The 27,015-nt window shown below is 40.4% G+C and overlaps 3 protein-coding genes across 3 annotated transcripts; all 3 read left to right on the top strand.

Annotated features, from left to right (window-relative positions):
* Positions 1-532: 532 nt before the first annotated feature.
* LOC134821663 (uncharacterized) lies at positions 533-15,149 on the top strand. The gene is made up of 5 exons (XM_063832366.1): positions 533-607; positions 749-1,448; positions 1,518-2,316; positions 13,589-14,777; positions 14,814-15,149. Exons 2-4 carry the CDS (start codon positions 770-772, stop codon positions 14,727-14,729), a joined length of 2,619 nt encoding a protein of 872 aa, XP_063688436.1. The 5' UTR covers positions 533-607; positions 749-769; the 3' UTR covers positions 14,730-14,777; positions 14,814-15,149.
* Positions 15,150-15,982: 833 nt separating this feature from the next.
* On the top strand, positions 15,983-21,290 carry LOC134822411 (sodium channel and clathrin linker 1-like). The gene is made up of 8 exons (XM_063833456.1): positions 15,983-16,142; positions 16,775-16,896; positions 17,094-17,212; positions 18,247-18,307; positions 18,568-18,678; positions 20,289-20,495; positions 20,786-20,872; positions 21,074-21,290. Exons 1-8 carry the CDS (start codon positions 15,998-16,000, stop codon positions 21,185-21,187), a joined length of 966 nt encoding a protein of 321 aa, XP_063689526.1. The 5' UTR covers positions 15,983-15,997; the 3' UTR covers positions 21,188-21,290.
* A 3,436-nt stretch (positions 21,291-24,726) lies between these two features.
* LOC134821768 (tubulin beta chain-like) lies at positions 24,727-26,948 on the top strand. The gene is made up of 3 exons (XM_063832534.1): positions 24,727-24,935; positions 25,236-26,441; positions 26,637-26,948. Exons 1-3 carry the CDS (start codon positions 24,870-24,872, stop codon positions 26,700-26,702), a joined length of 1,338 nt encoding a protein of 445 aa, XP_063688604.1. The 5' UTR covers positions 24,727-24,869; the 3' UTR covers positions 26,703-26,948.
* Positions 26,949-27,015: the final 67 nt, after the last annotated feature.

The following is a 27,015-nucleotide window of genomic DNA, read 5'->3' as shown; positions in this document are numbered from 1 at the left end:
AATCCTTTTGTCCCTGTACACTATACAGCTCCCTTTCATGACTCATTCTTCATCCTAAACAATATTTCAAAATATTCCGCCCCACACGTCATTTGTAGTCCATGAATCATGATATCTTGCTCGCGAAAATTGACAGGATAATCACAATATGATTAACCTGCTCATATCAGTGCTCAGTGACTAACAAGATGTTGTATTTTAGGTACTAGACTCAGGTCAGCGATCAAGCAGCGTGCTCCAATTTCTTCGTAAATTAGAACAACATCAATCTTGAATATCAAGGTAAGAATATGTATGTTTACTACCACTAATTGGCTTGATATTCCAATATAGCCATATGTCTTGGATCTAGACTAATTATAGTTATCCAGCTATTATACACTATACAGCTCCCTTTCATGACTCATTCTTCATCCTAAACAATAATTTAAAATATTCCGCCCCGCACATTTGCAGTAGTCCATGATATCTTATCAAAAAATGGTCTACCTTGCTCGCAATAATTGACAAGATAATATATTTTAAGTACCTGCAGATTCCGGACAGAGATTCAGCTGCGTTTCAAATATTTCCGTACTAAAGATTAACATTAATCTTAAATATCAAGGTAATAATATGAATGTAAAACTCCACCCCTCACAGCTCCCCTTAATCAAAATTCGTTCTTTATCCTGAACACCTGCTATCTCATTTACAAACTATGATTACTACATATAGCTTTAAACTTATAAAGTTTCATTTATTTCAGAATATCTTAATTTACAGAACAATGGACAACTACGAAAAGAACGGAGAAGAAATATTCCTCAATTTCTGCACCTCTGATCACGAACGACCTATTATGCTGCCGAGAGCTCCAGATCAGACGTATATAGACAGGTACCCGGAGAGTAGTGACTTCAAAGACGAACGACAACGTCAGTCTGATTATGAGGCTGAAGTTATGGTGTATAGGGCATTAGAGAAATTACCGGACGGTAAGATCGTCGTTCTTCATAACTTTGAATACACGCACCATCAATACCGTACGTGTGATAAAAATCATGTGAGAAGGGGTTGTCCTAAATGTAAATCTAAAAAGCCGGTAATTGAAGGAGAATGTGATTTTTTAATTTTATGTCCAGGCTCCATTGTTATAATTGAAGTTAAGAACATGTCTCACATTGACATCGATGATATTGCGATTGACAAGGAAAAGCACTTCCGAGCATTATATGGTACGTTCAAAAAGTCAGTTGAGCAGAGAAAGAAGATAGAATCTCTGATTCAATGTATAGAAAAGGACACAACTATCCGTCAGTTCACTGCGTATCCTAATTTCAGTAAACAATTTAAAGGACAGTTCCAGGCTAGTGAAGATACAAAACTTCGGCTAAGCGATTCAGAATTATCAACCGTGATATTTCATGAGGACATTGTAGATGTTAACAAAATCAACGATAATGATAGTGGGGAACTCATAAATTCAGGAACATCAACAGAAGTCAGAGAAACCAGAGAAACCAGCCCTGAAGAAGAGCAAGGTTATTTCTCTCGGTTTTTAAGTTGTTTGAGGGGCTGCTTTCTCGGAGTCAGAGATACAGAAAGACAAATCTCCAGTGATGACATCTCATCAGGCGATGACTTATCCAGCGATGACATCTCATCAGACGACGACTTATCAAGTTTTGGTTCTTGGTGGAATAACAATGCAACAATAGCTGAAGATACAATAATTAATTGTGATGCCTTTCAAAAAGTAAGAAATATCTTACTTGTTATATGGGCTAACTGCGATCAATCGAAATGTAGTTTAGCAAACTGCATATTAAACATTGATGAACAGCTCAGATCAGGAAAATTTATATTTTTACCAAAAAAAGGTAAGAATCGTGCACAGAATCCTGGAGTTGTAACAGCTCCTGATGTTATAAGAAACTATGTTGAAGTGGATAACCTGACAGCAGAACAATGTAAAGCGTTCGAATCAAGCGAGAATCTGTTGTGGATTAATGGACCCGCTGGAGCGGGAAAAAGTGTAATACTTTGCGGTCGAATAATCAAACTTGTACAACAATTTAATGAGGACAATAAGGTTGTGTTATTCAAATTCGGTGGTAAAGGTAATAACTGTCAGCTTTATCAGCGTTCATTAAAGAAAGCTGGTGTAGAATACGAAGATACCAGCATGTCTGACGTCACAGAACTAGTTACTCTAATATCAGAGAGTAAGTGTAAAGTTATCATTGTAGAGATAACACGTATGGATATACAGAAGTTAACAGACACAATCAGTGCTGTGACCAACTGTCACATATTTATTGATGATATACAGGAGTTATTATATTGCAGCTCAATTGTGAAGTGTAGTGAACTGAGGGACAAGTTGTTATTATTAAAGTACTCTGTCATGGTTGCATGTGACATGGCACAGGGTTATTGGAGTTTGAATAAAACGGGAATTATTGACAAACTAAGAATGATAACTTTCAAACTATCATCCACTCAGTTTGTACATTTATCAATGAGCCTTAGAAACACATGTGATTTATCTGACATCTTATGTGTAATACGAGAACAATTAAGAGAATTATATTCTTCAGGAAAACCTAATGTATTAGATATGATTTTACCTACACAATTACAAGGACATTTTATACACGGTACATTACCTGTCATGCATGTGTTTACTGATTACAATGTTACTAGTATTATGCGTGTATTTGATAATGAATTAGATAGATTGTGTACTGCTATGCATGAATTAAATTATTCTGATATAGGTATAGTTACTTATGTCGATAGTAGTGTATTGTCACTTGTTAAGGACAGTGTTAATATGAGATGTGTTTACACTGATAGTAAGATAGCAGTGTGTCGCAGTGGGTCTAGTTATTCTGCTCAGTGGCCAGCTGTAATAGTACTGTACAGTGTGAAGGGGTGCAGGGCTGAGTTTGAGCTGACTAACCTTTACTTAGCGTTATCCAGAGCACGTGTTTACTGCTCTGTTGTTATATTCCCATGGGAGGGTGAAACATTAGACGATACACCTCACATGTTACATTTGTTACGTAAACTGAGTAGCTTTGCCCACATTATACGGTATTTAACGGGTGATACTCGTAAAATATCTGTTCCATATATTGGACCGTCGACGAGTCCAACTCGGCGCGCGTCCTGGTAGGTTGTAAACCTACAATACGGTATTAAATCTTATATTACTGTGTAATAACGTTGGTGGGTGACTAGTTCTATTTTTCAGAAACATGTATACACAAGCCTTTAATGCATGAACTAATTGACGATTATTGAAATTTTGACCCAGCCGGGATTCGAACTCGCAACCTCCGGGTTAAAGGCCCAAGACTATCAACCAATTGTGCCACTGAGGTGACATTTGTACAAATATATTAGTAATTAAGGCTAGTAATTAAAACTTGCAAATAGTTTCACCCACTAACCTAAGTATTACTATTATTTAATTGTGCTTCCTTTCTGATTTATTGCTTAATATTACAGTGTTTTGTATCGAAATGTTTCATACAATAATATGAATGCGCCAGAATAAACATAGTAATTACATTTGTCATTCGTGGTTTGGAAACACCAAAATTACCCCAAATTATGAAGAATGTCAAAAAGTAAAAGCGGGACTAGTCTGCCTAATAACCTATTGGCTATTAATATAGTTCACTTATAAGAGCAGAAAAATAGATTCTAAATACTAATATAGTCTAATTTGTTTACTATCTTACTATATATGAAGCGAGACGATATATATGGATATATGGATCCGTGCCATTTTACTGACACCACGGCATCAACTTTAGCGCGACTTTCCGCAAAAACCGTAAAAGATATGCAACTGAAACTTTTTTGACTGGGTCAAATGCTTTAATGGCCTTCAAATCAGCATGAAAAAATAAAAAATTGGCCAAGGAATAAGAATTTAAGTGCCCAAAATTTGGACTCCCAAGTGGTGTCAAAAACGCGAATTAAATAGGTAATAATTATTTTAGTCTCTCAGTCTCTCAGTCTTGACACCACTTTAGGGTTAGACGGGTTCCTGCTAGTAATTATAAAGAACAAAACGTGAAACTTAATTTTGAAAATAGCAAAACATTTGTTCGAAGAACATAGCCATCTTAGAAAAGCGATAAAATTAATTCACAATTGTGCACTGAAGAAAAAAAATCGTAGATCACGGCTCAACGTCGCGCATGACTGATGACGAGAACAGAACGCAACTAAATTGTTCATATATATGCGTGCGCGATTCTCCCAAAAATGCACGCGTCACAGGAGGGGCTTGTATCACGTTGCGACCCCCACGGTCGTTTCACTATGGATACAGGGGGAGCCGCGCACTTCGTGCGCGGCGGGTCATACAACGTATGACAAAGGAGGGGCTAAGTGCAAAGAAACTGCTGCTCACTGCTGCTCACTGCTGCTCACTGCTGCTGTCAGTGAGCAGCAGTGAGCAGCAGTGAGCAGCAGTTAGTAGCAGTGAGCAGCAGTTATATGCGTGTCTTTACTGGGCAACGCACGCTGCGCGCAACTGCTGCTCACTGCTGCTCACTGCTGCTCACTGCTACTAACTGCTGCTCACTGCTGCTATGGGCGCGCGCGCGACAGCAGCAGTGAGCAGCAGTTAGTAGCAGTGAGCAGCAGTGAGCAGCAGTTAGTAGCAGTGAGCAGCAGTGAGCAGCAGTGAGCAGCAGTTTCTTTGCACTTAGCCCCTCCTGTGGCGTATCTCATGAAGTGCTTTTATTCCATATATGGTCATGCGAATCAAAATCCTGTAGGTTTATAACAAGTAAAAACCTACCAAATCGCGCGCCAAGTTGAACTCGTCGACGGACGAATATTTGGGACAAATATTTTACGAGTATTACCGTTAAATCAAAATCCAAAAACGGGTATAACTTTAACTATACTACTTACTTGTACTTGGAAAGGTCTCCTCCTAGTCGTTGGAGTGGCCTGCACCACATAGTAACTCCTTTCTCCGGTGTATTAGACCTCTCCAGTGAACCCTGTCTGTAGCTTGTTGTTCTGCATCTTCTATCGTGATGTTATCGACACCTGTGAAGATTGCTGCATCCTCCCGGACACATGACAACCAGTTTTTCCTAGGTCTACCTCTTGACCTTTTACCATGCTTTGGGATCCAGTGCAGAAGATAGTTTGGTATTCTTTCTTCTGGCATCCTCACCACATGGCCAAACCATCGGAGTCTAGCTGCTCGTACGAAAGTATCAACAGGGGCGATGTTAGCCCGCTTAAGTACATCAGCATTAGATACATGATAAAACCATTTGATTTTCAGGATGCTCCTCAGACATCTATCATGATGGAACACCTCAAATCTTTTCATCTGCGTCTGTGTGGTATTCCATACCTCACTTCCATAGAGCAGTATAGTGAGAACAGCCGCTTTGTAAATCCTGATTTTTGTTGGAGTCTTGATGCTGCGACTGTACCATATACTGCTAAGCTGATAGAATGCCCCAGAGGCCTTTTGAATTCGAGCTGATAGTTCTTTGTCAATTGTTCCATTTGCACTGATGATTGCACCCAAGTAAATGAAATTGCTGACCTGCTGTATTGGGAGACCTTCCACATTGATGTCCATAGTGTCGTCTTTAGAATACGGCCTCTGCGATGCACTTTTGCTGACAACCATGCTCTGTGTTTTTCCAGCATTAATCTTCAGACCCGCATAGGCACTGTATTTGCAGAAAAGGTCAGTGGTTTCCTGCAGCCCCTCTTTTGAGTTATCTAACATGGCCATGTCATCAGCGTAATCAGTCACAGTGTCCAAGAGATGTTTCTCTTCTACTTTAACTATAAGTATAAGTTAATAATGAGAATGAAAGTTAAAACTTTGCTAATAGTGCTCAAATTGAAATAATGTTGAATGTAGCATAAGTGATAAGCATATTTACCGATCTATCAGGTCCAGTGTAATACTAGTGTTATATTATTTTAATTGTTGAAAGGTGCAATTCGGTCAAATTAAAAAGTTACGTAACATTTTTGACCAATTTCAATGCGCGTTGTCATGTAGTACTAGTAATAATATTTAATAATAATATACTTATATACTAGTATATATAATAATAATAGTAGTTAATTACGTGATGCGCGTCATAAAAACTTGACCATTGTGCATTGTTAATGATCTGGCCCGGCGCGCGCTACTTCGTCGCGTAGCACTTGCCGTCGGGCCATTTAACATTTCAAGAAGAAAGCAGCGCGCGCTACTTCGAAGAAATTTAGACGAGTAACATCCGTCAACATCAAAACACGGATGAGATTATCATGGGAATATTAAAACAAACCAAATTTAGTTCAAGTTGAGCCAAAGCGGGAATGACAATTGATTACTTTATAACACTTGATTGTCACTGTCATCAAGATGCAGTTAGGTCTATAACCAGTTAGACTTGTAGCCCACTTCTGGGCCGCGCCGCGCATCCAATAATGCTTCTCGCGACCACATGCAGATCGGCGAGATGCGAAGGATTAACATTGTGAATCAACAATTAGACCTAACCAGGCCAGTTAGGCCTAAATTACAGACCTAAATTAGGCGTTAGGCCTAACTGCATGATGCATCTTGGTGACAGTTACTGTTCATGTTTTTACAGTCACGTGACTTTTTTGACCCGTACTCTAGACTCTAGGTGGCCCTGAATGACTATTCGAATTCCCTAATTACCCTCTAATCGATCCCAATCCCTCACAAAAGCATTTAGCATAATATGCTGAAATCTTAATCCTAACGAGAAATTAGACTAACTAAAACTTCATTATACGGTCATATCACGTGATCAAGACAGCTTTTCGCCAATATCTGCAGGGGAGCATTTTAACTCGGCCCTATGTCATATTGTCATGGGGGTGATTCGAAATCAGCGTTCGGAAATACATCGATTTAAGTTGGTTCCAACTGTCGAGGGTCCTATTAAGAACAGACTGTAGCAGTAGAGTGATTTAGCAAACTCGCCAAAGCGGGATTATAAAAAGTAGAACTGTGCTGGGATTATTTGTTAAGCGGGAATAAATTAACACTAACAGCGGTAGCCGGGATTATCAGAATTGATTATTCTATCCCGGCTGATTATTTTATCCTGTGGCTGTAGGTGTACCTATAACGCCGCTTTCTTCTTGAAATACTACATAATAGCCCGAGGCAAGTGCTACGAAGTAGCGTGCGTGCGCCGGGTTAGTCCATTAACAATGACAAGCCATGGCCAAGATATTTTGCTTTGAATCTCATTCATTTATCATTCATCCTTGCATCGATACAAATGATACTCGTAAAATATTTGCTCCAAGACCGTCGACAAGTCCAACATTTTAATTTGGCTTACTTGGCAATTGGGGACCTCGGGCTTTTTCTGTTCATAAACAGATTATGAATAACATTCAATCTTCTTACAAAACACAGCTAACTGAGATACTTGTTTAATACTGATACTAGTTGTAATATACAGTCACTGTCAGTGGCTCGCGCGCTTCAATGCTTGTTCAAGTATTTTAATTAAACAATCCAGAAATATGGATACAACAAGTTACACCTCCAATTGTCACTAACTCAAGTTTGATAATCGAATGTTTAATTACAATTTTGTTGCACGGATTAACTTATCAAATATTGACCGAACCCAGGAATATTTCTGCTATGTAGTTTAACACCAAATATAAACTAGGAGGCTCTTTTACCTTACAAATAAAGCGACCCAGAGTCACCTACAGAGGCTGACTTATCATTTGTTCTTTAGTAATAACTAAAACTATTAGTAGTAATGTTAGTAGTTATACTCACAGTGATGATATGCAGACAGTGGCTCGGCTACAATGTTACAAATAAATGTTAACTAACAATTACAACGTATGACATGTTAGTTATGCAAGCTTTTTAATTAAACAATCCAGAAATACCGATACAACAAGTCACACCTCCAAATGTCACTAAGTTTAATAACTAGATGTTTAATTACAATTATAAGAGAGATTATGCTATTAACTAACTGTTTAATAACTAACTGTTTAATGACTAGATGTTTAATAACTAAATGTTTAATTATTTCGTTGAAGAGATTACCAACCGAACCAGGCGAACCCTGGAATTTTCCTGTTATGTTTTTAAACACACAAGGAGGCTCAACTCTGCAGATAACAACTACTAGCTGTACTGTAGTGTGCAGATAACTAAGATCATCAGCACTACAAAGCACAGTTGCTCTGGTATCATCAGTTTTCTAGTGTTGTCATCAGTTCTTTAGAATTTACCCAACATAAGCCTTCGAGCGCAGCCGCTATTTTTAGTGGTACTACGAGCACCGTACTGTAACCGTCTCACCCTGATGTATATGGTGGTGTAGTTAGTTAGTGCTTTAGTGGTGATCCTTGAACACCAATCAACAAACAAGTCTGAAGAACTATCTTTTATTGAATGTGTGAACCCCTTTAAATTTAGTAAATAACTTTCACCGCATTTGAAGTCCGTTCAGTTGAGTTGATGGTGGTGCGTGATTAGTTGATGGTAGTGCGTGATTAGTTGATGGTGGTGCGTGATTAGTTGATGGTGGTGCGTGATTAGTTGATGGTGGTGCGTGATTAGTTGATTGTGTACAGCGGGGTCGTGATTACTGCTGGTCGCAGCACCATCAACTAATCAGCAGCTCAGATTTAATTACAGAGTGCAGGAATGATGGTGCACAGTGTGGTCGGAATGAGGCGTGATGACCTGGAACCTGTTGAATGTTCGAACATTAGAACATAAAGAACTTATTTTAGTACATATAGAACTTATTATAGAACATATAGAACTTATTATTGAACATATAGAACTAATTTTAGAACATATAGAACCTCATTATAGAACGTATAGAACTCCTACAAACTTCGGGTTCACCGTTAATTCAGACTAGTTAGATCATAGTCTGAAAAGTCAACTGTGATTTATAAAGTCCGTGATTCAATTTCAGGGCCTTAACAGCCAACATCACAGGGGTGTAGGACTGCACCTTTGTTGAAGGCACCCCTTCCAGGGTTATTGAGCAATTTAATTTCCATGTAAGAAATTAGATCAAAGATCTGAAGCACATAATATTGATCTCGCACTTCCCCCTCCTCCCCAGCCCACCTTCCTTTCCCCCTCAATACCGCAGAGCAGGTATATCTACCTCACCTTGTCCCACTCCCTCCAATTTTGAGGGTGACCACGTGTATAACCTAAAATACCTCTGTAACCTAGGCAACCACGTGTATAACCTAGGATACTACTCTAGGTTACAGAGGTATCACGTGATACATCTGTAACCTAGTCCCGCCTAGTCATGTAACCTAGTCCCTAGCTCCAGTATACCGGCATTATATCAGAGTGTTAGGTGTTTCTAATTTTAATATCAGATCCTTACTCCGTATTATCAATTATTATCCAGTTACCGCCCTGCCGTCTGGCTGATTTTATTCGTCATATTAACTGTTTTGATAAAAGAGTCATATTAACTGTCGCGATTTTAACCAATACTTATAGTTATATTGCTAACACTCGTCCTCTACGGTCAGATGGGTGTTAAAGATCATAAGTATATGATTTAAATATGATTTAAATCTGTAGTTCATAATGATAATGATTACGAGAATGATTACATATAAATTAGCCATACTGTTTATAAGATTTAAATCCACTACATTTTATTTAGTATTACCTGATCCGTTAATTTGGATTCTTCCTAATCAAATTTTCACTAAAAAAGGATATCACCGATCGCCTTGCTGTCGTACAATATTCCGGTGATTCAAATTATCTGTTTTTGAGGTTAGAGTTTCTTGCTGCATCCGACCCCGCTGTGCATCCAGCATAACCGTATTCAAGTATTTATTTCCAAAAAGTGACGATAATAAAATCATCTTGCGCTTTGTTTAAACAACATTTTTAAGAATTTGAGTAGTTTCAACTCTTTGTTAATCCATTGTTTTACCCATGTAAATTTTACTAGCTTTGAGCTCCGTTAATCTTAATTTACAAACTTAATTCCCTATGAATAATATCCCTGTTTTTACGGTTTTTTAGCCTGATGATCATATATTTAAACAATATCGATACATGTTATTATGGATCGTTCACACTAAATATAAAATAAAATTAGTCTACACCAAGGGATCAATAATTTGTATTATAAATATCAATTTTCTCATTTCTCCTCTCCTGTTTATTTTGAATTGCATTTTAATATGTATATAAATATATAATATATAACACTGTATTCTTGTATTCTAAATTTCTAAAACTTCGTTAGTAAAATAGCATCCCAAATATTTACTCTGTCCTGCGTGAAAGACTAAATAGATAACCGTTACCATGGTAACATATAACAGTTCGTCAGGATTACCATGGTAACATATAACAGTTTGTCAGGATTACCATGGTAACATATAACAGTTTGTCAGGATTACCATGGTAACATATAACAGTTTGTCAGGATTACCATGGTAAAATATAACCGTCTCAACCTGATGTAAAGACTACTATAAACTAAACTTTTAGAAATATGTATAAGAATAAAGCTAGAATAAAACGTTATCATAAATGTTTTGATAAAGGAGTCATTTCATGAGAGCCTCTAATCAAATAATCTCCACCATCCTTCCTTGGAGGTTCAACAAACAAATCGTGGTCGGAAACCCCTTACATATCTAAACACCTTAGCACGTGATACCGTGTGGTCTACCTTATAAGCTTATAAACGAGGTCTTACTTTTATTCACATCAAGATTCCAGTCCACTCTTCAACACTGCATTACTATACGCTTATACGGACAGTATTACTATACGCTTATACGGACAGTATAGTATAGCCAGGCCACATCATCATCCACAACATCAGCTTTATCTGCATATTCTCACTATAATGGCATTTCATTGATAGATACTGGTATAACAGGGCGTTCTACGTATAATTATGGTAACAAGTAGTGTAACTATGGTAACTACTCTCACTAGATTCAGTCCACCTGCTAGCGAATAAAAGTGGAAAAACATCCTGACAAACTGTTATATGTTACCATGGTAATCCTGACAAACTGTTATATGTTACCATGGTAATCCTGACAAACTGTTATAATATGTTACCATGGTAATCCTGACAAACTGTTATAATATGTTACCATGGTAATCCTGACAAACTGTCTCCTTGAAAAGCTTAAAGCACATTTAGTGCCGATGAAAACCTTTGCGTCAAAGTTTCGTTATTCACTCGTACTACTACAGCTGTTGTTGCGAGTAACAACCTAGTGTAACTATGGTAACAACCTAGTGTAACTATGGTAACAACCTAGTGTAACTATGGTAACAACCTAGTGTAACTATGGTAACAACCTAGTGTAACTATGGTTACAACCTAGTGTAACTATGGTAACAACCTAGTGTAACTATGGTAACAACCTAGTGTAACTATGGTAACAACCTAGTGTAACTATGGTAACAACCTAGTGTAACTATGGTAACAACCTAGTGTAACTATGGTAACCTAGTGTAACTATGGTAACAACCTAGTGTAACTATGGTAACAACCTAGTGTAACTATGGTAACAACCTAGTGTAACTATGGTAACAACCTAGTGTAACTATGGTAACTAGTAGTGTAACTATGGTAACAACCTAGTGTAACTATGGTAACAACCTAGTGTAACTATGGTAACTAGTAGTGTAACTATGGTAACAACCTAGTGTAACTATGGTAACAACCTAGTGTAACTATGGTAACAACCTAGTGTAACTATGGTAACTAGTAGTGTAACTATGGTAACAACCTAGTGTAACTATGGTAACAACCTAGTGTAACTATGGTAACAACCTAGTGTAACTATGGTAACCTAGCCATTTTTAGGTTGTCATTAGAACAGCCCTCTAAAAACTGTAATCTAGTACTTCTCTTGATGGTGTCGAAAGCACTTGTCATATCTATTTTCCCATCTTGTGGAATTCAATATGCTTTCTCATAACAGCAGATATTAAAATCGTAATATTATGCAAATTAACAATAATCTTTATATACCATCAAGGTGGTAACGTTTGAGCTAAACTCTTACAATTGTTATATTATTTTGTTATCATGTAACTCAGACACGTTAAAGAGAAGGTTTCTATTTATCTCGTTCATCGTGTTGTTGGTCCTATGTGAGACAGTCGTTAAAAGTTAATTTCAAAATACTGTGGATTCATCGTTGCCGTTTGTAATTTGTATTACTCTTAGTGGTGCTCTTTCAGATATATTACCATAGTTACACTAGTAGTTACTTAGTTACCATAGTTACACTACTAGTTACTTAGTTACCATAGTTACACTACTAGTTACCATAGTTACATTACTAGTTACCATAGTTACACTACTAGTTACCATAGTTACACTACTAGTTATCATAGTTACACTACTACTGGTGTATCAAAGTTAGACAGCTTTTAGCAATAAGACTAGGGAGAGCAAGAATTCCTATTTTGTTGAAGATAGCTTTTTGTAACTATGGTAACTAGATAGCTTTTGAATTTGTTGTGAGACGGAAATTTACATTTTTCTTCGTCGTAGAAATAGTATTAGTAATGATAATGACATTTTATACCGCAAATTAATTTTATTTAAGCTGAAAATGAAGACTGAATGGAATTTAAAGATTTAGTACCCCAAACAGAAGCGCAATAATACAACTGCGATTGAATTATGCTATTACCGCGAAGCATTCATTGTATTTAATTTTATAAACTTCTTCGTTTTTTTCAAAAGCTAGAAATTTTGCATCCGTCCCGCCGTATAAAATATACGCTATTTTCTACTCAAAGGGCTTGAAGTCCTGGAGCCGAACTCATTAGCCCATTGGCATTAGGGCACTTAAGGATACGGCATTATATCCTGGGGCACTTCACATTGGCTGAAAGCACGGTTACAGTAAAATTTATTTACCGCGGTCATTTTCTTCCACTAAATTGTATTTAACATGTATAATCGTGAACGATCAAAACCCAATTTACTACGAATCCCGATTCACCGCGAACCTAAATTTACAGCGGCTTTTTATTTTTCCCAAACTCTGCAGTAAATAGGGGTTTTACTTTACTTAGGACTGGATACTAGGGGTTGAAGATTCTTTTATTTACTTTAACCTTTATTTTACTAGTTAATGTTGCACTGTGAGGCATCATGACAAGTGAAAATCAGTTGAACTTCGACCAGGATTTTAAAGGGAACATTTGTTAGCATCCTTATTATAGACTAGGTGTAACCACGCGTTACTTTGATCCGATCGTTTTAGTTAACCTCGCGGCGTCAAGAGTGACAGATTTGCATTCATTATATTACATGCAGTTCTAGTAACTTAGTAATGTAACTATGGTAACTAGTAGTGTAACTATGGTAACTAGGAGTGTAACTATGGTAACTAGTAGTGTAACTATGGTAACTAGTAGTGTAACTATGGTAACTAGTAGTGTAACTATGGTAACTAGGAGTGTAACTATGGTAACTAGGAGTGTAACTATGGTAACTAGTAGTGTACTTTTGAAGTAACACTTCTACTCACTGACTCGTTTTTAACTCAGGGTCATGTTATCCCTGCTCCTGGTAACGCTGTTTGCCCCGATTCCCTCTACCGGGGAAGAACCCCCTTCAACGGACTGGAAACTAATAGAACGACCTGTAGAGAAGTTCATGTTCCCTATCAAGGACTACATCCTAGAAGTGAAATCCCTCCGTCCAGACGTGTATAACACTAACCCGTCTTGGAACGAACTCCCCGCAGCTCGTACCTCTATGATTCTGGAACTCCATGACGGGAGTTGGCAGAGTAGGGTAGGTAGGATGGTGTGGAACACTATTAAGTACGATATGGGACGGGATGTGTACATCGAGCAGTGTGCTAATAACTACCAACCATACCGCTCCTTTCCTGCCGGCGGAAAGAAGGAGCAGATCTGGGCGTGGCACTTCAACCCTGAGGATATAGAGCTGACATGTGACGGAGAACTGCAGTACTCTAAGCTGTTCTCTGAAGGGGACGTTGACCCAAGGAGACCTGGGTTACCAGAGAAATGCCAGGAACTGGGAGCTGCTTCAGTTGACAGGATAATATTGAAGTTCATGGAGGGCTGCTATATTCGAGCAGTTCCTAAAGGGGGTGAGTTAAGAGCAGTTCCTAAAGTGGGTGAGTTAAGAGCAATTCCTAAACTGGGTGAGTTAAGGCTCCCTGCCCCCCTCACCCTCCCTACATGTGACTGCTGGCACCCCAGGTGCGGGTACTGCTCTAACCCGGAGTGTACGGTAGAACAGGACCTGTCCTCCTCTGATCACGGAGTCCAGGTGACCTCCAAAGTAAGGTGGAGGAAGGTAAACACACTCGTGTTATACGACGAAGCTGGCAGTGCTATCGGTAAGTTCCACTGGAGCAGGTCGCGTGTGATCCTGACTGGGGGGTGTATCCAGTGCTCTCCCCCCTCCTCGGTCAGGAGACTCAGGGGGCTCACTACTTGGAGCTTTACTCTGAAGGAGGGAGCAGTGAAGATCTGGGTGGAAGGAGCTGTGGTTTACGAAAGGAAGTTGCTTGCGGAGTGCGCGGAGAGGTACGGGGGAGTGAGGAGGTTCGCTTTCTATAATATGGGGTGTGAGAACTCCTTTAGGGTGACTCATGAGATGATTACTGGAGACATGTTTACTGAGAACTGTGAGGGGATGTGTAGTGATTAGTGGTTAGTGACTAGTGGTTAGTGACTAGTGGTTAGTGACCAGTGGTTAGTGACTAGTGGTTAGTGACTAGTGGTTAGTGACTAGTGGACTAGTGTTCAGCTGAATAATAATAATAGATAGAGCCAACACAGCATGATTAAGCGGAGGTAATTGCTGAGGAGATTGAGGCAACTTGGTAACTATGGTAACTAGTAGTGTAACTATGGTAACTTGAATTTTGATATCATCTCGAGAAAACAAAAGCTTTTCAGCAGTATCTGAGTATCCAGTATCTCGCACACATCATGATAGTGTTGAACTGTGGAACTGCAACTACCACAATACAATAATACCGAGTCACTTGTCACTTGAACTGTCAGTTAGTGACAGGTATGATATTTACTTACATCTTGATTATGTGCTTGTTTTTGTTCCACACAAGGCTGAATATGTTCATTCAACATTGTGTCAAATTCTTTAAAAATCATTGATATATATTTCAAACTAATATATTTCGATTTTGTAAATTCGTGATCTTTTTGTTGTACGAATTTAAATAACCCAAAATGAAAACTGACATCGAAAATTCGGAAACAAAATTTTGATCAAATATGAGTATGTCTGATTTAACAGTGTGTTTAACTAAAGTATATAAAATTTAATGTGCTCAAATTGTTAAACTGTACGTCTCCTCATTGTAGAATGTAGACAAACCTTATCGTTGAGTAGCTACAGTTTCTATAGCTACAGTTGCTATGGCTACAGTTACTTTGGCTACAGTTACTTTGGATACAGTTGCTAGATGAAGGTAGTCCTCCCTTTTGTCACTTCAAGTTTGCAGTTCCTACCTAATATGTGACCTATCTGTTCAGGATATAATTTACACCAATCTAAGTCTTGTGACATTTTACCAAGGATGTACAATTAACTACATACCATTTGTAGAATTAATCATTCCAGCCAAGAGCTGGGAAACCTCAGTCGTTTTGTAGCTCACCCAATACCCATGGTATACAATATGCGTATGCATAATTCCGTGTTCACCGAATGTTTTTGTAAGATCAAGTTTCTTTCTACTTCGGTAGTGAAACGGACAATAGTTTTTTGATGTGATCTCAACGTTTGAGACTTTATGTTAATACTTTTGGCCTATTTCAGAGCTTTAACCATATCTGAATCGAATCAGCGTTCTTCTGTTGCTAGGTTACACTTGTGTTGTCACCATGGTTACACTTCTTCTGTTGCTAGGTTACACTTGTGCACCTGCACCCAGCAGCAAACTAGTAGAGATGATGAGCAGAACTCACTCAATGCCTGTAGCAACCTCAGCAAGGGTTCTAAGGAAACTGAGAGGGTCAGAGGGGGAGATGTCGGTCATGGAGCGGAACAATAATATGTGGCTAGCTGATAACAGACGGAACACCTTCTTTTTAGGTGAACACTGTCTTGTAGGTGCCTGTAGTGCAAGTTGTACTCTTGTTGTAACTCGTTGTTAGCGACTAGTGGTTAGTGACTAGTGGTTAGTGACTAGTGGTTAGTGACTAGTGGTTAGTGACTAGTGGTTAGTGACTAGTGGTTAGTGACTAGTGGTTAGTGACTAGTTATACTCTTGTTTTCGAGTATTTTTATAATAACTAATGACATAGTGTAGTATTTAGTGTAGTAAGTGTTAGTGTAGTACTCAAAATAATTAATTAAATCGTCAGTGTGAAAAGTAGAACACTCAGTCTGAAATAGTAAAAGTAAAACTTTTACCTCTATCTGAAATACTGAAATAATGAGCTATTTCTTTTGCAAAGCTATATTATTGCTAACTTCTAACGCTGTATTGTATTTGTTGCTGTTATTGAGTATTGCCCAAATCTTATTGCTTTTGAAGGTTCATTGATCATATATCGTATATCTAGTACATTATCGAGTAGCAGTAGCAATATAGAACCCCCTCCCCCTCCCCCGGCCCCCCTCTCCCGGCCCCCCTATAACTTTATTAGTGTAGTGTAACTATGGTAACTAGACCCCCCCCCCCCCCCCCGAGTCTAGTTACCATAGTTACACTACTATTTCAGAGTTATCTGGAGTAAATTTTAACGACATCACTGAAGAGACTTTGAAAAAAGGAAAAGTGTGGCTTAAATTCTATCAGAAAAAAGAAAAGAAAACTGCTGAGGTTCTTAAGAAATTTGCTAAGGTTAGTGTACAATCAACGTATGTTCTAGGTCCTATCCTAAAAATGCGTTAAACATGCGTTATTTTCAAAAACACTTTATATTTGCAAAAATACATCTTCTAAAAAATAACTCTGGGATAAATTTTAAAACTGCATTGACAGAAAATCACTAACCACTAGTCACTAACCATTAGTCACTAACCACTAGTTACGTTTAGGAAAAGCACTTGCTCTCAAAACGCCAACAAGTGCAGATGGAGCGACTTTTGAAGGACAATAATATTGAGAAGACAAACGAGTTAAAGAAATTAACTCAGAACCATACTAACAACCCGTGGTAAGCCTGTAACGAAGCTGACCCCGCTGTGCAGGGAGGAGGGGGCATCATAGGGGGAGGGGGGAGGCGCCATCATAGGGGGAGGGGGGAGGCGCCATCATACGGGGAGGGGGCCATCATAGGGGGCGAGGGGAGGCGCCATCATAGGGGGAGGGGGGGCCATCATAGGAGGCGGGGGCGCCATCATAGGGGGAGGGGGGCGCCATCATAGGGGGAGGGGGGCGCCATCATAGGGGGAGGGGGGGCCATCATAGGGGGGGCCTTTAATGGGGGGAGGGGGGAGGCGCCATCATAGGGGTAGGGGGGGCATCATAGGGGGCGGGGGGAGGCGCCATCATAGGGGGAGGGGGGGCCATCATAGGGGGCGGGGGCACCATCATAGGGGGAGGGGGGCGCCATCATAGGGGGAGGAGGGGGGCCATCATAGGGGGGGGGCATCATAGGGGGCGGGGGGAGGCGCCATCATAGGGGGAGGGGGGCGCTATCATGGGGGGGCGCCATCATAGGGGGAGGGGGGCGGGGCGCCATCATAGGGGGGGGCGCCATCATAGGGGGAGGGGGCATCATAGGGGGGCGCAAAATCGTCGTTTGAATGTGGGACAATTTTGAAAAACTTAACTGAGGTACTAGCAAAGTAGGTGCGCGTTCTGCTCTAGAAACACACTTTTTTAGAGATTTTACCGGCGTATCCTCTAAAATCACCTAATTTGTTCAATTTAAGGGAGGGGCGCAAACAAGTGGTGATCACATAATGGTCACTAACTAATTTTAAGTGCTCATTTGTTCAGCAATCAGGCCTCTGAAATACTTGCCATTCCATTGTTCGAAGTCGCGTGCTTTTTATAAAAAAGACAAACTTAATTTTATAAAGAAGACAAACTCATTTAAAAAAAACTTATTTTCGAGTTTTTATAAACTCCGGCTTCTCCCAGAATTATGGAAATCATAAAGTTTTTGCAGTTCTTAACTGCTAAAGAAGTATTGATATTGTTTCAGTTTTTCATCACTACTTCACTATTATTGTCATAATTTAGGGAGACAGAGGAAGAGTTTCAGCAGTTGATAAGTGTATTCGATGAAAAGCAGGCTAAATCAGTAAGTTACACTACTAGTTACCATAGTTACACTATGATTATGCAGGCTAAATCAGTGAGTCAATTTGTTATTACCTTTGCTAAAAACTAGCTGTTAACTGTTCTGTTACCATAGTTAGTAGTTACTGTTCTGATTCGCAAAGTATGGCTCAGTTTAGTAACCCAATTGTAAATCAAGTTATAAACCATATTACCTACAGGGGGGGGGGGGGGGGGGGGGGGGGCTGTATATTCTTCACCTAATTGGAACCATCTCCTCAGGTTGAAGTGTTAACTATGCATCACAAATGTGAAACCTTGACGGTCGAGAAAATCCACAAATGCGAAAAATTTGAACACGACCGCCAAGAGAGGAAGGAAAACCATGAATACGTAAGTTTAGGAAGTATGTTCCAATTTCCATACGTAACAGTAACATTCACACGTAGTAACCATAGCAGCCACAGTAACTATAGCAACCAGCTATAGTAGCAGTAACATGCATCAAGCAATGAGTAAGTAACTAATTTAGTTATTCATACACGTCTCATCATGAACCTAGAGAATCAAATCAATCCTTACCCGCTAGTGTTGGTAAGACTGTAAGATCAACCCTTACCCGCTAGTGTTGGTAAGACTGTAAGATCAACCCTTACCCGCTAGTGTTGGTAAGACTGTAAGATCAACCCTTACCCGCTAGTATTGGTAAGACTGTAAGATCGACCCTTACCCGCTAGTGTTGGTAAGACTGTGAGGTCAACCCTTGGCCGCTAGTGTTGGTAAGACTGTAAGATCAACCCTTACCCGCTAGTGTTGGTAAGACTGTAAGATCAACCCTTACCCGCTAGTGTTGGTAAGACTGTGAGATCAACCCTTACCCGCTAGTGTTGGTAAGACTGTGAGATCAACCCTTACCCGCTAGTGTTGGTAAGACTGTAAGATCAACCCTTATCCGTTAGTGTTGGTAAGACTGTGAGATCAACCCTTACCCGCTAGTGTTGGTAAGACTGTAAGATCAACCCTTACCCGCTAGTGTTGGTAAGACTGTAAGATCAACCCTTACCCGCTAGTGTTGGTAAGACTGTAAGATCAACCCTTACCCGCTAGTGTTGGTAAGACTGTAAGATCAACCCTTACCCGCTAGTGTTGGTAAGACTGTAAGATCAACCCTTACCCGCTAGTGTTGGTAAGACTGTAAGATCAACCCTTACCCGCTAGTGTTGGTAAGACTGTAAGATCAACCCTTACCCGCTAGTGTTGGTAAGACTGTAAGATCAACCCTTACCCGCTAGTGTTGGTAAGACTGTAAGATCAACCCTTACCCGCTAGTGTTGGTAAGACTGTAAGATCAACCCTTACCCGCTAGTGTTGGTAAGACTGTAAGATCAACCCTTACCCGCTAGTGTTGGTAAGACTGTAAGATCAACCCTTACCCGCTAGTGTTGGTAAGACTGTAAGATCAACCCTTACCCGCTAGTGTTGGTAAGACTGTAAGATCAACCCTTACCCGCTAGTGTTGGTAAGACTGTAAGATCAACCCTTACCCGCTAGTGTTGGTAAGACTGTAAGATCAACCCTTACCCGCTAGTGTTGGTAAGACTGTAAGATCAACCCTTACCCGCTAGTGTTGGTAAGACTGTGAAGTGTGAGATCAACCCTTACCCGCTAGTGTTGGTAAGACTGTAAGATCAACCCTTACCCGCTAGTGTTGGCAAGACTGTAAGATCAACCCTTACCCGCTAGTGTTGGTAAGACTGTAAGATCAACCCTTACCCGCTAGTGTTGGTAAGACTGTGAGATCAACCCTTACCCGCTAGTTTTGTTAAGACTGTAAGATCAACCCTTACCCGCTAGTGTTGGTAAGACTGTAAGATCAACCCTTACCCGCTAGTGTTGGTAAGACTGTAAGATCAACCCTTACCCGCTAGTGTTGGTAAGACTGTAAGATCAACCCTTTGTTTTGCTAATTATATATTCGGTTTATGACTGACCCGCTAACTCAGTTTAAGAAAGTGAAGAAGGATGCGCACGAAATACAGATTCGTGAATATGAGCAATACCAGAGCAACGAAGTTATTGAGCTGACCAAAATGGTACAAGCTAAACAAGTTGAGAGGATCCTCAAATTCACAGCTGAGATGAAAGATGGAGAGGGGCTCACTGAACTGCAAGAGAAACTGGACAAGGAAGCTTTAACAAAAAGGAAACAGGTGAATGGAATTTTACTTATTTTTTAGAATTAGCAAGTGTCGAAGGTTAGTAGTAGTAGTAAATACTATAGTACTTATATTTGTAGTAACCATGGTAACACATACCTAGTAACCATGGTAACACACATACCTAGTAACCATGGTAACACACATACCTAGTAACAGTTCTACTTAGGTTTTAGTTAAGGTCATTTCCCAGAATAGAAAGATTGTGAGCTAGGTTAACACTCAACTACTCCCTGCTACTAGAGTATAAGCTAGGTTAACGTTAAAAACATCATCTTCCCCAGTTAGCAAACACACAAGAGATAAGAAGAGAACAGCTGGTTGCAGAGCACAAAGAACAAATGAAGATCGTCGATCAGATGTATCTCAAGGTACCCCCATAGTAACCATGGTAACATAGCCCATACGATTATACGATTATACTTATAGGATTATGAACCCCAAATATTGCATCCCTTATTATCTAGTATAGGCCCTTATTATCTAGTAGTACTAGTAGTATAGGCCCTTATTATTTAGTATAGGCCTCAACATAAATTCCAGCGTCTAATCATGTTTATCAACACCTGCAGCGAATAAAAGAGTTTGAGTTGAACGCTCAGAGTGAGATAGAGATGTTAGAAAGACAGATCGGTGAACTGGAGCAGCAGGCTCTGTACAATTCAGCAGATGTTAAATCCGAGTGAACAATGTTAGAAAAACAATCAGTACCTGATCTTTATAACCAATCAGACTATAAGCGAGAGTAAAGAAAGTCACAGTTATAATAGTAGTAACCATGGTAACTAGTAGTGTAACCATGGTAACACACATATCTTTCACTGAAATAACCCTGGGATTATAATATCTTTACATGTATTGTTTATTGTAGAACTGGTTACTAGGTTACTAGAACTGGTTACTAGGTATGTGCAACCATGGTAACTACTAGTAACCATGGTTACTACACTGAAATAACCCTGGGATTATCATATCTTTATATGTATTGTTTATTGTTTGATTTTATCGATTGTGTATGATTGCTGGTTTATCTTATTACATTTATCACAAATTGATTTATGAAAATTTCTCTCTGTTATTGCTTACGCTGAATTTAGTTTAACAAAATAAATATTACCCAAACGTATCATCTTTAAAAAGCTCACATCATGTTTTCTGATAGCTTAGAATTGAAAATGGTCCTGTGAAATCTATGCCTATAAATAACCTGCCATTTAAATGTACCAGCGAGAAAAGGCAAAACCAGAAGTCTGACAACAGTTATCTCACAGCACTATAGAGCTATAGGTATGTGTTACCATGGTTACTACTAGCACTATAGGTATGTGTTACCATGGTTACTACTAGCACTATAGGTATGTGTTACCATGGGTACTACTAGCACTATAGGTATAATCGTGTAATTCTTCTTAAGTTACGATCTGTAAAAGTGTAATCGGTAGGATCATTGGACTGTTACTCACGACTCGATTTGTGACGACTACATGTTACATGTTATGTCTTCTTTTGATTGGTCGGCGTCGACTGTAAGCCTTCCTTGCGGTGGCTTTCACAACGCGTCCCCATTCTCCAACTCCTGCTGCTAGAGAGAGAGAGACTCCCAAGTTATATACCATAATTATATTATACATAGATATCGACAACAGACTCCGAGAGTCTTGAATTTCTGTTACCACCGCCCCTGGTGCAACCCCTTACGGGTTAACGATGAGGAGACAGGGACTTCCAGGGACGGTCATGGCCTGCTACGTGCAACTCGTAGGAGTATGCAATGTTCCTGTAACGTCACTGTAGACCACTCCTCTGTCGTTGTTTTGAGTGTCCGATCCAAAAACCAAATCCTAGGGTACACGAGACGTGGAAGCCTGTGGGCGTGTTAGAGTCTGTTAAGTGTTAGAGTCCTAGGGTTACACGAGACTTCGTAGCCTGTGAGCGTGTTAAATCTTAGGGTTACACGAGACATGGTAGCCTGTGAGCGTGTAGTCCGCTCCTCTATCGTTGTTTTGAGTGTCCGATCCAAAACCAAATCCTAGGGTACACGAGACGTGGAAGCCTGTGAGCGTGTTAGAGTCTGTTAAGTGTTAGAGTCCTAGGGTTACACGAGACGTGGTAGTCTGTGAGCGTGTTAAATCCTAAGGTTACACGAGACTTGGTAGCCTGTGAGCGTGTTAAATCCTGGGGTTACACGAGACGTGGTAGTCTGTGAGCGTGTAGACCGCTCCTCTATCGTTGTTTTGAGTGTCCGATCCAAAACCAAATCCTAGGATACACGAGGCGTGGTAGCCTGTGAACGTGTAAAATCCTGGGGTTACACGAGACATGGTAGCCTGTAAGCGTGTAGACCGCTCCTCTATCGTTGTTTTGAGTTTCCGATCCAAAACCAAATCCTAGGGTACACGAGACGTCATGGAAGCCTGTGAGCGTGTTAGAGTCTGTTAAGTGTTAGAATCCTGCGGTTACACGAGACGTGGTAGTCTGTGAGCGTGTAGACCACTCCTCTATCGTTGTTTTGGGTGTCCGACCAAAAACAAAATCCTAGGGTACACGAGGCGTGGTAGCCTGAGAACGTGTAAAAGCCTGAGAACGTGTAGAGTCTGTTAAGTGTTACTGTTAGAGTCCTAGGGTTACACGAAACGTGGTAGTCTGTGAGCGTGCTAAATCCTGGGGTTACACGACACATGGTAGCCTGTGAACGTGTCAAATCATGGGGTTACACGAGACATGGTAGCCTGTGAGCGTGTAGACCGCTCCTCTATCGTTGTTTTCAGTGTCCGATTCAAAACCAAATCCTGGGGTTATACGTCACTTGGGAGCCTGTGAGCGTGTTAGTTTCCTGCGGAAGGTGTTATTTGCCTGTGGGAAAAGCGGTTATGCTGCGGTTCTAATGTTAGTAGAGGCTATTAGAGCCTGTCCTTGTTGTAGAGATGGCTAGTCCCTTCCTTTGCATAGGTTAGAAACACCCATGCACCTCCCGTTCGAGCCACCCACCCCACACCGCGTGGAGGTTCGGTGAGGTTTTTTGTGGGTCTCACATGTTACATATACTGCATTGTACAGTAAAACCCCGATTTACCGCGGAGTTTGGGGAAAGGAAACATTCGCGTTTAATCGGGATCTGTGGTTAATCGGGGTTTTGTTTGGTTTACATTATGTATGTTTCAGTTTAGCCCTATTTGGGGAAAGGAAATGGCCGCGGTATATCGGGGTTTGCGGTAAATCGGGGCGCGGTATATCGGGGTTTTACTGTATCTCCATCCAAAAGGATTAGTCTGCGTCAACTGTGTCATCACTTTGTAATACACAACTTCCTAGGCCTGCCTCTTGATCTCTTTCCATGCTTGGGTTTCCATTCAAGTAGATGAATGGAAACCCGAATGTGACGACTCCGATCTCCGATTTCTTTACCTTCATAATCATATTATCACAATATGTACTCTAGTACTATGCCCTGCTACTAGAGTAATGTCAGGATGACCTGGATCTAGGGATATGATGATATATCGACACAACAATTTTAATTTTATCATTTCAATGTTTTCTCCGCATTTAGAAACCTCCTTCCGTAACTCTGTACGTGAGAAGAGATAGGCACTGAGCCATGAGATTATCTGGCAACGAGCCGTGAGATTATCAGCTGTTTCCCATACTGATAAACCTTGTTGCTTTTTCTTTAAAAATGAGATTACAACAAGCGGAAATTTTGGAATTCTGATGCACTGCCGAATACGATAAAGGGGCAAGATACCTTTTTTCCACTTGGTTAAAATGCAATTTTTGGCTAAATAATTCTTTGGAAATATTCAGTTCTAATTCCGATTAGATATTGGAGGGGAATTAAGGTTTCAGTTATTCGAAAGAACGGCATTGCTTCCCCACTGTGCTTTCCTCCCTATTACACAAGGTTGAAGATAAGATTTAATATCTATCACGCGATTATTTGTCTAATATTCAAATATAACGACCGCAAATTATAAAATAACAATATAAACTCTTCATTATTAAACTTTTTCCTCTCAATCAAGCATAGCTATGACAATTAACTTAACCGGAGCTGTGATTAAGATTAAAAGATTAATATTTAAACCGATTCTCAGGAGCAAAGCAAGCATGTTTAGATGACCACGTGACTATTAGCATGTGATAATGGTCACGTGACCTAACAGTGATAATGGTCACGTGACCTAACAGTTCACGTTAAACTATAGACAAGCAGCAGCATGCAATGGAGCATATCTGCAACTAACAATTACTCTAATCCATGGTAACGGCTATCTGGACTATATATAAGACATGGAATAATATGCTAGGCATTACTTTTCTTCAACTTTTCATCAACTTAAGTTTGATTGTTCCAGTTAATTCTTCACCATGAGAGAAATTGTTCACTTGCAGGCCGGCCAATGCGGCAACCAGATCGGATCCAAATTCTGGGAGGTTTGCAATCTTCGTTTATCTTTTATTATCTTTTTGGTAGTGTCAATCTTAATCTTAGTCTAAGTTTGCCCACTATTTCCAAGTAATTACAATTTACATTTATTTGAATCATAGATAGTTTTGATTTTTACTTTTCTTCAGTAAGTTTAACCGTACTTTGAAAGAAACAAAAGGCAGAAATAAGATTAAGATTGAGAATGACTACAGCTTCTTTCAAAACATCTGCATAGAAAACGTTCAAGTTTGATATATGACGTTGACTCTGACCAATACTATTTGTGACACAATATTCCATCTCAGGTCATCTCTGACGAGCATGGCGTTGACCCCACTGGAACCTACCACGGAGACTCCGACCTGCAGTTGGAGAGGATCAATGTCTACTACAACGAGGCTACCGGTGGAAAGTACGTCCCCCGTGCCGTCCTTGTGGACTTGGAACCCGGAACCATGGACTCCGTCCGATCCGGACCTTTCGGCCAGATCTTCAGACCTGACAACTTCGTGTTCGGGCAGTCTGGAGCTGGAAACAACTGGGCCAAGGGACATTACACCGAGGGAGCCGAACTCGTCGACTCTGTTCTGGATGTAGTCAGGAAGGAAGCTGAGGGCTGTGATTGCCTTCAGGGATTCCAACTGGCTCACTCTCTCGGAGGTGGAACCGGATCCGGCATGGGAACACTCCTGATCTCCAAGATCCGTGAGGAATACCCCGACAGGATCATGACCACTTTCTCCGTCGTACCTTCCCCCAAGGTTTCCGACACAGTTGTCGAGCCTTACAACGCCACCCTCTCCGTCCATCAGCTGGTTGAGAACACCGATGAGACCTTCGCCATCGACAACGAGGCTCTCTACGATATCTGCTTCAGGACCTTGAAACTCACCACCCCCACCTACGGAGATCTTAACCATCTCGTCTCCGCCACCATGTCTGGTGTCACCACCTGCCTGAGGTTCCCTGGACAGCTCAACGCTGATCTCAGGAAACTCGCAGTCAACATGGTTCCCTTCCCCCGTCTCCACTTCTTCATCCCCGGATTCGCTCCTCTGACCAGCCGAGGATCCCAGCAGTACAGAGCTCTGACCGTCCCTGAGCTCTCCGCCCAGATGTTCGATGCCAAGAACATGATGGCCGCTTGCGACCCCAGACACGGCCGATACCTCACAGTTGCCGCCATGTTCCGAGGACGTATGTCCATGAAGGAAGTCGATGAGCAGATGCTGAACGTACAAAACAAGAACAGCAGCTACTTCGTCGAATGGATCCCCAACAACGTCAAGACCGCCGTCTGTGATATTCCTCCCAGAGGACTCAAGATGTCTGCTACCTTCATCGGAAACAGCACCGCCATCCAGGAGCTCTTCAAGAGGATTAGCGAGCAGTTCACTGCTATGTTCAGGCGTAAGGCTTTCCTCCATTGGTACACTGGTGAAGGTATGGACGAGATGGAATTCACCGAAGCTGAGAGCAACATGAACGATCTCGTATCTGAGTACCAACAGGTAATTTGATCCTTAATTTTCTTAATTAGATATAATCTTTTTCAGCATTTCTTCAATACGATATTATCTTTGTACACATTTTCTTCAATACGAAATTATCTTTGAACGCCATATCTTCAATTATCATCTGTTTTTTCGATATGCATTAGCTTCTGTAATAATCTAGCAATTAGACTAACACGGTCCATATTTCAGTACCAGGACGCCACCGCCGAAGAGGAGGGAGAATTCGACGAGGAGGAGGAAGAGGAAGAGGGATAGATTAATGACGTCATGGGTTAATTTGTGACGTCACCACGCTACCTACCTTCAATATTCAATTATGGGTTATGATAGAAGATAACGTGGACTGATGTTTAATTTGTAACTTTGTAACGCGATTTTAAGTGGGCTCCTAAAAACAGCACATGGGGAAAATTTCTGGGTCTTTTTTCTGGGAATCAAGATGCTTCATTATAATTTCATATTCATTCGTAACTTTATTAAAATTCTTGCAATTTCATCAAACTCTTTTATTTCTTTGTTATTTCTATAATTTTGGCAATTGTCCACTAGATTAGGAAACGATCGAAGA

Source organism: Bolinopsis microptera, chromosome 10 (genome assembly GCF_026151205.1).
Source record: "Bolinopsis microptera isolate Bmic1 chromosome 10, MBARI_Bmic_1.0, whole genome shotgun sequence".
Lineage (NCBI taxonomy): Eukaryota > Metazoa > Ctenophora > Tentaculata > Lobata > Bolinopsidae > Bolinopsis > Bolinopsis microptera.
The sequence above is the reverse complement of the archived record's forward strand: the minus strand, read 5'-3'. Positions and strand labels throughout refer to the sequence as shown.

Excerpts from the sequence above, each read along its gene's own strand:
- LOC134821663 (XM_063832366.1), top strand. The coding sequence starts at position 770 with ATGGACAACTACGAAAAGAACGGAGAAGAAATATTCCTCAATTTCTGC. Across the intron at positions 1,449-1,517 it reads CAAAATCAACGATAATGATA|AGCAAGGTTATTTCTCTCGG; the intron begins GTGGGGAACTCA and ends GCCCTGAAGAAG. Across the intron at positions 2,317-13,588 it reads TTTATTGATGATATACAGGA|GGTCATGTTATCCCTGCTCC; the intron begins GTTATTATATTG and ends TTTTTAACTCAG.
- LOC134822411 (XM_063833456.1), top strand. The coding sequence starts at position 15,998 with ATGATGAGCAGAACTCACTCAATGCCTGTAGCAACCTCAGCAAGGGTT. Across the intron at positions 18,679-20,288 it reads GGAAGGAAAACCATGAATAC|TTTAAGAAAGTGAAGAAGGA; the intron begins GTAAGTTTAGGA and ends CCGCTAACTCAG. Across the intron at positions 20,496-20,785 it reads CTTTAACAAAAAGGAAACAG|TTAGCAAACACACAAGAGAT; the intron begins GTGAATGGAATT and ends CATCTTCCCCAG.
- LOC134821768 (XM_063832534.1), top strand. The coding sequence starts at position 24,870 with ATGAGAGAAATTGTTCACTTGCAGGCCGGCCAATGCGGCAACCAGATC. Across the intron at positions 24,936-25,235 it reads TCGGATCCAAATTCTGGGAG|GTCATCTCTGACGAGCATGG; the intron begins GTTTGCAATCTT and ends ATTCCATCTCAG. Across the intron at positions 26,442-26,636 it reads TCGTATCTGAGTACCAACAG|TACCAGGACGCCACCGCCGA; the intron begins GTAATTTGATCC and ends TCCATATTTCAG.